Genomic DNA, 12,577 nt, shown 5'->3' with positions numbered 1-12,577 from the left:
AAGTCGGTAACTACATGTACAAATAACATAAGCTCTGTAGGGCTATTTTAAACCGACACACAATCATGAGACAAATATACAAACAGTACAATATTAAAAATTAATAACATGTATGTCTGTCTGTCCGTCCTTTATAACACTTTGATAGGCAATATTTCATTTTCTTACGGAAAGACGGTCGTATCACTCAGACGTTCATGATGAGCAACAAAAAAACTGTCAACGATTAACTTGCATGAACTTATTTTAAAATCGGACTTTTTTTTGCAGTTATATCCAAAACCCATGAAGAAGCTTCATGTAGCGACTCTCAAGATTCTGAAACAAACCCAAATACAAAAACACAAACACAGTCTCTTGATCCAGTTGGTTTTATAGGAAAATCTTTAAATGATACACTTAAAAGTACAATTCTTGGTTCAAAATGGACACCAGAAAAAGGAAAATTTTCATTTCCTCTTACACACGGTAGAAGATATAATGAAGCCTGGGAAGATAAATTCAATTGGCTAAGGTATTCTCCTTCTACAGATTCTGCTTTCTGTGCTCCCTGCATAGCGTTTGGTGAATGTAAGTCTTCTGGTGGCTATTCAGACAAATTTTCCTCGTCTGGAATGAAAGACTGGAAAAATGCTGTCGGGGCTAAAAGAGGAACGTTTTTGATACATCAAGAATCTAGTGGCCACAAGGACGCTTTGCTCAAATCGTCGAACTTTCTACAAATCATTGAGGGAGGGGAAAAAAACATCAAGTGTAGTATCTCTAAGGCTTACGAAGATAATATTAAGAAAAATCAACAGATAATTCTCAATATTATCGACGTAATCGTAGTCATGGGTCAACGTAACATACCACTTCGAGGTCATAATTGGGATAAAGACGCTAAACGTGAAGATGGGAACTTTGATTTTTTGGTCCATTGGAAAGCCGAAGACAAACCCGTCCTAAAACAACATTTAGCTACAGCAGCATACAACGCAAAATATTTGAGTCCCGACATTCAGAATGAAATTATTGCAATCGCTGGAGATGAGGTGTTAGAAGTCATTCTGTCAAGAGCTAGATGTGCCAAGTGGTTTTCTATTATGGCAGATGAATGTACAGACGTGGCAAACCTAGAGCAAATGGCAGTCTGCATTAGATTTGTTGATGTGAAAAGTATTGTGAATGAAGATTTCATTGGATTTGTCCCTCTAGATAAGGTAGATGCAGCATCCATATCAACAGCCTTGCTTAAGATAATGGAGGATTGTAAATTAGATTTGCGAAATTTACGGGGTCAGGGATATGACGGAGCAAGCGTGATGTCTGGGTTAAAATCTGGTGTAAGTGCCCGAATTAAAGAACTACAACCCCGTGCAGAATACCATCATTGTAGAGCACATGCGTTAAATTTGGTTATTTCGTCATCATGTAGAAGTGTTGATATGATAAGAACCGTATTTGATGATGTTAATCAATTAACGTGGTTCCTTGGTGGCAGTCCAAAGAGAACAGCAATTCTTAAGCGACACTTGCCCGATGCAAAACAAGTTGATTATTTAGTAGGGGATACCGATGACGAGAAAGTTGAGAGTAACATCAATATTGCAAATGCCTTTTCCAAGAGTTTGCTTCCGAAATTGTGTGAAACAAGATGGTCTGCTAGAGTTGACACACTGTCCGTTATTTTGGCTAAATACAAGGCAGTTCTTGCATCTCTTGAAGATGTAAGAAAGGAGAGTACGGCAACCGAAGCTCGCACAAAAGCCACTGCATTTATACATATGATGGAGAAGAGCACTTTTATTGTTGCAATAGTAATTGCCCATCATATTTTAAGTTATACAAAGCCCTTAAGTCTTGCATTGCAGAATGCAAAATGTGATGTGTTCAAGGCCTTCACAGATGCTCAGACATGTAAAAAGGTAGTTGCTGCTCAAAGGTCGGACGAAGTGTTCAACAGATGTATATGGATGAAAGCAGCTGCGATCGCCGAGAGCATAGATATCGAGCTCGGTAAACCAAGAACAGTTGGGCGAATGCGTCATCGGGCTAATGCTGCATTTTCCGACGATTCGGTACACGGCTATTATAGAGTGAACGCATACTTTCCGTTTGTCGATCACTGTTTGAATGAGTTGAATGAACGATTTCCTGAACAAACACGCCCATCTTTCTTGGCGTTTCAGTTGCTGCCATGTCGCCTTCAGAACATAACTGAGGAGGAAATTGCCGATATCCAAGTCAGATATGAGGAGGATATGCCAGACTCTCCAGGGTTTGTTAGAGAACTTGAACGGTGGAAAATGTTCTGTTCCGGACTCCAAAACAGAGATAAAGATACCGGTAATCAGTCTTTGGAAACGGCAATTCAACTTGCAGACCCCAATTATTATCCCAATGTTCATGCAGTATTTAGAGTGCTGCTCACAATGCCTGTAGGATCCGTGCCCTGTGAGAGGTCTTTCTCTGCGATGAGACGATTAAAACATTGGAGCAGATCTACGATGACCGAAGACCGACTTTCTGGACTGGCTAGTCTATTCATACATAGAGATATCACCGTTTGTAGAGAGAAGATTATGAGAAAATTTGATGAAACCAAAAAACGTCGCCTTGGACCATTACATTTCTAACATTAATCATAATTTGATAACTACATGTACTTGTACACAGGTGTTAACTTATTAAAATTGCAAAAAATAGTACACTGTCATATTATTTACATGTGAAAAGAGAATCCCATACAATGCATAAGAAGTATACTTTCGAGACGAATACACTATTTATTTAACATTTAGTACTTGTCATCCCAAAAGATAGTGTTGTATCAAGACTAACTTTCCTCATATAGATATGTTGCGATATGGCATTAGGTTGTAATCACAAATCATACATTTAAATCCAGGAAAACGCGTTTCAGGCCCTCAAACACCTCTAAAAAAATTTTCGCCTCGCTCCGCTCGGCTCAATCTTTTTCGTCTCGCTTCGCTCGGCGAATTGCCTCACTATATATAAGACCCAAGCTACGCCCCTGACAAGGTTTATGACCACAAAAGGAAGGTTGGGATTTATTTTGGGAGTTTTGGTTCCAACAGTTTAGGAATAAGGGGCCAAAAAAGGGCCCAAATAAGCATTATTCTTGGTTTTTGCACAATAACTTTAGTTTAAGTAAATAGAAATCAATGAAATTTAAACACAAGGTTTATAACCATAAAAGGAAGGTTAAGAATAAGGGGCCCAAAGGGTCCAAATTAAACATTGTTTGATTTCATCAAAAATTGAATGATTGGGGTTCTTTGATATGCCAAAACTAACTGTGTATGTAGATTCTTAATTTTTGGTCCTATTTTCAAATTGGTCTACATTAAGGTCAAAAGGGTCTAAAATTTAACTTCGTTTGATTTTGACAAAAATTGAATCCTTGGGGTTCTTTGATATGCTGAATCTAAAAATGAACTTTGATTTTTAGCTCACCTAAGTGAGCTTTTCCCATCACTTGGCGACCGGCGTCGTCATCCGGCTTTGTTAACTTTTACAAAAATCTTCTACTCTGAAACTACTGGGCCAAATTAAACCAAACTAGGCCACAATCATCATTAGGGTATCTAGTTTAAAAAATGTGTCCAGTGGACCGGCCAACCAACCAAGATGGCTGTCATGGCTAAAAAAAGAATATAGGGGTAAAATAAAGTTTTTGGCTTATAACTCAAAAACCAAAGCATTTAAAGCAAATCTGGCAAATGATAAAATTGTTTATCAGGTGAAGATCTATATGCCCTGAAATTTTCAGACGAATGGGACAACCCGTTGTTGGGTTGCTGCCCCTGAATTGGTAATTTTAAGGAAATTTTGCTGTTTTTGGTTATTATCTTGAATATCATTATAGATAGAGATAAACTGTAAACACCAATAATGTTCAGTAAAGTAAGATTTACAAATAAGTCAACATGACTGAAATGGTCAGTAGACCCCCTTTAGGAGTTATTGCCCTTTATAGTCAATTTTTAACCATTTTTCATAAATTTTAGTTATCTATTACAAAAATCTTCTCCTCTGAAACTACTGTGCCAAATTAATCCAAATTTGGCCACAATCATCTTTGGGGTATGTAGTTGAAAAATGTGTAAGGTAACCCGCCATCCAACCAAGATGGCCGCCATGACTAAAAATAGAACATAGGGGTAATATGCAGTTCTTGGCTTATAACTCAAAAACCAAAGCATTTAGAACAAATATTTTCGGAGTAAAATTGTTTAACAGGTCAAGATCTATCTGCCCTGAAATTTTCAGATGAATCAGACAACCCTTTGTTGGGTTGCTGCCCCTGAATTGGTAATTTTAAGGAAATTTTGCTGTTTTTGGTTATCTTCAATATTATTATAGATAAAGATAAACTGTAAACAGCAATACTGTTCAGAAAAGTAAGATTTACAAATAAGTCAACATGACCGAAATGGTCAATTGACCCCCTAAGGAGTTACATGTATTGACCTTTTAGACAATTTTTAACAATTTTCATAAAATTTGTAAATTTTTACTAACATTTTCCACTGAAACTACTGGGCCAAGTTCATTATAGTTAGAGATAATTGTAAGCAGCAAGAACGTTCAGTAAAGTAAGATGTACAAACACATCACCATTACCAAAACACAATTTTGTCATAAATCCATCTTCTTCCACATAGACCAAGGTGAGCGACACAGGCTCTTTAGAGCCTCTAGTTTGGTATAAAAATGAGAAGATTGCCTATCAGACAATTATCCATCAGAGTTAAAATGAAGTTGTAGTTCATGTAAGCTGTAACATGCTCCAGTGGTCAGATGAAGTATTTAGGATGAGGTGTGTTCTCTTTATACACAATGTACATTATGGTTTACAAAATGAGGATAGTTTATGCCATAGTCATGACCAAATTTTTATGGTCAAGTAGTCGGGTTAATTTTTTATGAGAATTTCAAATAATTTATTACTGGAACTATACATGAAAAATCATTAAATTTTCAGGTTTAATCATATTCATAGGCAACTAATTAATAATAATTGCAAAGGGATTTTTTTAATACATGCATTTCTCATGCAGTTTTTGTGTTTTGGTCTGTTTTGTTAGTACTAATAACAATAGGTCAGCTATATTTAGTGTATGAAATAATTGTAAGGTGTACATGTCAAAATGTCTGTTTGGTAAATATAATCTGATCTTGACTTCATGTTCATGGTTCATTGGTCAATGTTAAGTTTTTGTGTTTTGTCTGTTTTGAGAATATTATTATATCAATAGATCAGCTATATTTGGTGTATGGAATAATTGTAAGGTGTACAAACTGAGTCTGAGTGGCTAGTACATGTATATATAATCTGACCTTGATCTCATTGTCATGGTACATTGGTCAATGCAAAGTTTTTGTTGTCTTTTTCGATTACCATAAGCAATAGGTAAACTATATTTGGTGTAGGGAATCATTGTAAGGTGTACATGTCTGTCTGACATGAATTATCTGACCTTGACCTCATTGAATTTGTCATAGATTGTTAAAAGATGTAAAGTAAATGTGATTAGATAGAACCTTTAAAATTAAGAATTTCAACATCAAATCAAGGGTCAGTAAAGCATTGATTGATTGATTGTTGGTTGCTTTATGCTGCATTAGCACAACAAGGCTGTATTGCGGCGATGTCAGTTAAGCAGGAGAGACATTTCAGCATGCACACTCTGTATTCCATAACTTTAATCTGCCTTAATTAAATATGAGGGTCTGGAAGGGGGGGGGGGGGGGGGGTCTGTTATTCTGTAAACATTTTTTAAACATTTAATTTTCACCCCTTTTTTCTCTAATCTTCAAAAAAATAACCTTTATTCTCTAATCTTCAAAAAATTAGACCACGCATTTCTCTTATCTTCATTTTTTTTGCCCGTTATTCTCTAATCTTCATTTTTTAAGGGCATCATTCTTTAATCATTTAACCCCATCCAAACCCTCAAATATGACAAGTTTTATTTTTTCTCAAATATACATATTTTTAAAATGTAACAGGTCAGTGACCAAGGTGTCCCAGAACTGTGATTTACAATAAATTTCTCAAAAACTATTTAAATTATGTAGTTTCATGACAAATAAACAATTAAAGACATAAAGTCATTCAATAAAACTTGGCCTAAAATTTAATTGATATACCCTATGGATATTAAAAATTTAGACTAAAGCATGAAACATTATTCAGGAATTAAATGTTTTAAAATTTATAACATACCAGTAGTATAAATTTTAAATTTATATAAAATTAAGGATTGTTATGTATACAGTCAAATACCAATGAAATACAGCCTACACTCATAAATAAAATTAAGTAACTGGGATATAAGCTTTAGGATATGGTAACATACATTTTAGCTAGACATCTGCAAAATGTAGATTCTAGTGACAAAATATAATTAACTTGATTATAATATATCATCATGCATGCCTATAGCCTGAGGAAGGGGGAGGGGGCTTATTTTGGTCATGAAGCTTAGACTATATTAGTCAGACTTCAACATATGAGTCTTGGCTCTTATATTTTTTTAATATTTTTTTAATTCAGGGGATTAGGGTCTTGACAACAGGTACAATCATATACTATTTTGAAAAAAAAATCCCCCCAACTAAACAAAACTGAAATATAAGATTACTGAAAAAAAAGAAATGCAAAAAATTAAGTACTGCAAAAGGAAAGTTATAGTATATAAATATCAAACATATTTGAATTGAATTTAAAAAAATTTACCTGAATTCCGGCTAACAACATATATTTGCCCTTTTGGTCGACAAAATAACATTTTTTTTAGAAATAAGTCAGAAAATTTCAAAATTTTTCACTGATTTCTAATCAACATGATAGATTTATGATTTCCCAATGTTAGAGAAACAATGGAATTATGGTATGTCTACTTTTTCTCTTGTTTTTAAAGAATTTTTAAAAAACTATATATTTCTTTAAATTTCCACACTTTTTTTCATTATATTAAACGGCATTATATCTAAGAGGTTTACCTTTTAATTTAGAGTCATTAGTTTAATAAGATTAACAGTATAATTCTGTAGTACCTGTGGTACGTTATAACAATTATATAATGTCTACGTATTTCTGAATTTACATTGTCAGCTGTGTGACAAAATTCACACTTAAAACTGTTGGGGTCTAGCAAAATTGATTTGGCGGTCTCTATTTTGGAAAAATATTTAAATAATCTCATATAGATTGTCAAGAATAAAGCAAAAAGCCTATTTTCACTAGATATAACCTGCTGCTCTCAGTATTTCGCTTACCAAGAATACATCTAAAGTTCACCATTTTCTTCAAGTTTTCTGCTTTCATAAGCTGCAAGATCTTATCATAACACTTTTTAATTCAAAATATTTTCTTTATACAATCAAAATCATTAAGGTTTCTGATTATACATGTAGATACACAAGAGGGGCCTGATAGGAATTGGGGGTGGGGGGATGTCTCATCACGATTCAGGAGTTGATTTTTTTTTTAATCATGATTCAATGATTCACAGAAAATAAATTTCCATGATCACAGATCACAATATATATAAAAATTAAAACCTGTAGAAAAACAGATCACGATAGTGAAAATGTGCAGATCACATAGAACGAAAATAACCCATAAGGCCCCTCATACATGTAGTATGTACATTTTGAGGTGTTGATGTAAATAGTTTTTTTTATCAATGGCAAACCTCCATTATTAGTTTTTACTGGCTACATGATATAAACAGTCGGCTGTACAATAAAAAATAATTCAGAAAAATCATGATTAGGTCAAATTATTTTCTTAATTGTATTTTTTATAGTCATCTTTATCACAAGTGGTCAAGTCTATAGACAGGGCACTCCAAGCAATACATTACGCTGCATCAAGCACAGGCAGTCTTACACATGAACAAAGAGAAAATCTTAGGTAAGTATTAAACTTGTTTATCTACATGTACTTTAAAAGATTGCAAAACACGACGTAGTTCTATCCGAAAATATTTATAGGATTGATTTTAGTTATTTAAATATTATTATTATTGATATAAGTGAATTTTAATAAGCAGATTGATTAAGTTAATGTTTACAGTTCTGATCATAATATTTATTTGTCCAATTAATATATTTGGCGGCTGTATTGTTCATGTTTACTATATATATTTATATATATAAATGAGCTTGTGTTAATTTTTATTTTACTTATGTTTATAAATTGATTTGATTAATTAAATAATAGCGATCTGTAGAATGAAACTCAACAGTGGTTTGGGGATGCCTTATTGACAGAAGACTTCTGATCTATTTTACCATTAACTTTTAAGAAATTTTGAAAGTTCAAATAAAAAATAGCTGTATGAAAGAGTCTGCTGGCTTCATCATAACAGGACATACTTTTATATGTAAAATCATTTAAAAAACATTGAGGTTAGCTGGAGATGCTGAAGATGTAAACTTATTAACTCTGGCACTTAACTAATACAAAACTCAGTGAGATTTTCCAAACCAAAATCTGATACAATGGTAAATGTTGATACAATAGTAGATGAGATTATCATGTTAATTAAAATACAATACTAGTACAATTCTATTGATGTTACTATCATACTCTGTCATTCCTTACATAATACTTTATAATGATAAAATAGAAGATATGGTATGATTGTCAATGAGACAACTCTTTACTAGAGACCAAATGACACAGAAATTAAAAACTATAGGTTACTGTATGGCCTTCAACAATGAGCAAAACCCATACAGCACAGTCAGCTATAAAAGGCCCTGAAATGACAAATGCAACATAATTCAAACAAGAAAACTAACGGCAAAATTTAAGTACAGTTTACATGTTTAAAGTATGTGTTCAGGTCAGTTTAAATAGTCGATTATATATCGATGGTATTCCTATGCAGTTGTATTAGCATTATATATTTAGCATTTCTCTTTCCCCCCAAGGTTCTTTGGCTTGCCCCTTCAGTCATTATGGTTCATTGACTCAAGGTTTGTTTATATGGTTAAGTATTGCCATTTGAATTCTAACTTTTGCATTATATGTTAGGGGACAATAAATAAACATAAAGGTAAGACATATCTGTGTGTCAACAGTTAATCTGTGTTTAGCATGAAACTTTTAACCCTTTCCTCCATAATGACGCCTTTTGACGCCACCCCCCTTACTCCATAATGACGCCTTTTGACGCCTGTGTAGTACCTCAGTTGAAACACTTTGACTACAAAGTGTCTGCAGTAGACTTAAGAAAATTTGTATCCAATATGAAAAGGAATATCATAGGAATATCCGACTTAAATTTATTTGATGAAATAGTTGTTTTTGCAATGCCTTAATACTTTAAAGCATATGTTCAGCATTTTATCAAAAAAATCCTATGCAAATCAAGTATGCAAAAAAAAAAATTTCAATTGAGGAAAGGGTATAAGGACTTGGTCAATGTCATTTTTTTTCAATTTCTAAAAAATAAGTATCTTTTGGTAATGTTCACATTATTTATTCTAAGACTGATAACAAACAAATTTGATTTATTCTGACAATGGCTTAATGTTGTTTACATGCAAATAATTAACCCTGTAAAATAATGATAAAGAAATCTAAGAATTAATACCTTGCTATATACTAGTATGCCAGTTTCAATTATTTGTGCTTTTATTTTAGTTTTGGCATAGATAAAAATGGTTCTGGTAATGGTTTACAGGATTTAATGCTCCCCTTATATAAACAAAGAAAAATAACAGAATAGAACAACATAAAACTACAAGAACTGACTATCATTAACTTAATTACCATGTACATTGTATTGTAGGTCTTTAACTCATCATAGAGAAAATGTATTGAAAAGTGCAAAGTCAGAACCCAGAGTACATATATTGAACAATACAAAGTCTGAATCCACAGAAAAAAAAGTGCAACAATCAATCTCAGGTATGTAAACCTATAACCTTTGACCCTTACTTCTGTTATTTGTAATTTAAAAAAATTGTCAAAACACCGATATATCACTTTCATCTGATCATGCTTTGCATGGACAAAAGCCAATTTTATCTGTATAGAACCAGTCTACGATTAACAAAGGGAAGTTTTTAAACTATGTAATGATAGAATCAAATTGGTAATTAGCAAATGGACTAAGAAATGTAGGTCACATTTTTCTAAGGAACTTAGAATCAGAGCTTCCTGAAAATAGTTTTGGTGCTTCATGTGAGAATTTTATACTTGCTGAAATGTTTTCACATTGCTCATCAAATTTCTATTCATCAAATACTAATAGGGAGAATTTGGTTCACAGTTCCTCATTTTTTAAATATTAAATCTTGATAATTGATACTAGATATATAAGGAGATGAGGTATGAGTGCCAAGGAGACAACACACCATCCAAGTCATAATTTGCAAATTTAAACTAGTTCAAGAATGAGAATGTATAAAGGAGCAATTCATGTATTAGTCAGTTGATTTCTGATAATATCTGATTGCAGTTTTTGTAATAGTTCAATCTGTGATGGTTTGGCAAAGGAATGAAATTTTGAAAGTCTATTTGAAGCATCATATACCTTTGTTGAACTTTTTTACTTCCTGTAAACTATAATTAATTGTAATGGCATGGCAATACCATGGTGTTCAATTTTATAAAACATTTGAATACTGGTTTTTACCCTTTCCTTGAAAATAGGCTACTGCACTCGGAAGGTGGGCTCAACAATCTGAATTGATTAGTATGGTTGTTTTCCTAACGAAGGTCAATAGTTTTATCCAGGTACTCTGGCTTCTTCCACAAATATAAACAGTTTGACTCTAGATAGCACTGTGGTGCTGAAAGTGGCATTAAACACTAATCAATCAAATAGGCTAATTTATATTGTTCAGCATTCTTCTTAAATTGGCTGCAATTTGCCTTCAAATCTATATTTGACATGTTGCTCTTAAGAGGTAGCTCATGGTCTTATGATCATTCATATAATTTCCTAGAATTCTGTGTTTTTCAAGATATTTATTAGCCTGTTGTGAAAGTAGCGCCTCAAGTAAGATTGAGACTTATTTCCTCAAGTCTTTATTTACCCATGAATAATGTTTTGAAACAAAACTGAAAAGTAATCTTGTTGAAAAAAATTGGCATCTGAAGAAAATGTGAGATGTAAGGGGACAAGTAAACATTATATGTTGTGCAAAAATTTCAGAATGATATCATTTATAAATTGATTTAAGAAAGTACTAGTTTCTGCCTTGTACTTCAAAAAGGTTGAAAATTTATGTTTTTTGTGTAAAGTTTATTGACTTTCATGAAACAAATAGGTTCATTTAGAGTTCAGGTTTGATTACATATAAATTTGATATCATGACAGGTATAGACTGTGCATGTCAATCAAGGTGTCTATAAATAAAATAGAACAATTAACTGTTATTTAGATTATTGATTATAATATGGGGGAAAAAATCACATTTAAAAGAAATTTGTTATCTTTTATTTTTAGCACATATTTGTGAAAATTAAATTTTTGACATTGATTATTTCTTAACTGATTTTCATTATAAATAAATCTTGAGATTTATAAATATTCAAATCTAATTTCTATAGATGTCTGATAAGAGCAATTAGTTAACTTAATTTTGCACTAAATTTGAACTTTTCTTTGAAGATAAACCATAAGAAATCATGACTTTTCAAAGATTGAAACAGCTGCTTTTAAATGTATTCTAAAATGTATATGAAAATTTGGTTCAAATTCCTTTAAACTCACCATGAACCTTGTGCCAAGTTCAGTGGGTATATAAGAATCGCTCTGTCCTGTATGGTTGAATTGTTCTCAAGTTATGGACCTTAATAAATGAACTCCTGTTGAATTGATTCTCTTTAAGTAGCCTTGTTGACAAATTCAAATTGGTTGCTGTTACTATCATCAGATGACATTAAAGCGCATTGATAGATCATTTTAGCGAAAAAAATCTGACGTTTTAGTGCCAAAGTATAACCCATTTAAGGGCCTGATTTTTAACCAATTTTAGCAAAAATAAACACAGCACTAGAAGTCTAAAAGATCAAATAAATAGTAAAATCTGTTCTTGTCTGGAATTTATATCCTAAATTAAATACAGAACTAAGTCTAAAAGATCAAATCAAATGTTAAGAGTCTGTTCTAGCCTTGAATATATATCCTAGAGAACGTACGTAATGGGTATAACCCCTGTACAATACTGTTGAATCGCATTAGGAACTGTTCTTTCTCTTTATCTTGTCTAGATTGTGGTGTACATTCGTCTTTACTTAGTATTTTTATGTCCCATTTATGGACAATATGTTTTCTGCTCTGTGCATCTGTTTGTCCGTCTGTTTGTCTGTTCGTCTGTTTGTCTGTCTGTCCTGCTTCAGTTTAAAGTTTTTGGTAGAGGTAAGTTTTTGATAAAGTTGAAGTCCAATCAACTTGAAACTTAGTACACAGGTTCCTTATGATATGATCTTTCTAATTTTAATACCAAATTAGAGATTTCCCCCCATTTTCACGGTCCATTGAACATAGAAAATGAAAGTGCAGATGGGGCATCCGTGTACCAGGGACACATTCTTAAT

At 32.7% G+C, this 12,577-nt stretch overlaps 1 protein-coding gene across 2 annotated transcripts in view; it reads left to right on the top strand.

Annotated features, from left to right (window-relative positions):
* LOC134690717 (NCK-interacting protein with SH3 domain-like) overlaps positions 1-12,577 on the top strand; it is a 36,804-nt gene that overhangs the window by 6,000 nt on the left and 18,227 nt on the right. For both annotated transcript variants that reach the window (XM_063550755.1, XM_063550746.1), the window contains exons 2-3: positions 7,824-7,930; positions 9,819-9,937. In XM_063550755.1, the coding sequence (XP_063406825.1) occupies positions 7,824-7,930; positions 9,819-9,937 (226 nt within the window). The remainder of the gene's footprint in view (positions 1-7,823; positions 7,931-9,818; positions 9,938-12,577) is intronic.

Source organism: Mytilus trossulus, chromosome 1 (assembly GCF_036588685.1).
Source record: "Mytilus trossulus isolate FHL-02 chromosome 1, PNRI_Mtr1.1.1.hap1, whole genome shotgun sequence".
Taxonomy (NCBI): Eukaryota; Metazoa; Mollusca; class Bivalvia; order Mytilida; family Mytilidae; genus Mytilus; species Mytilus trossulus.
Note: the sequence above shows the minus strand (reverse complement) of the source record. Positions and strands in the feature narration are given on the sequence as shown.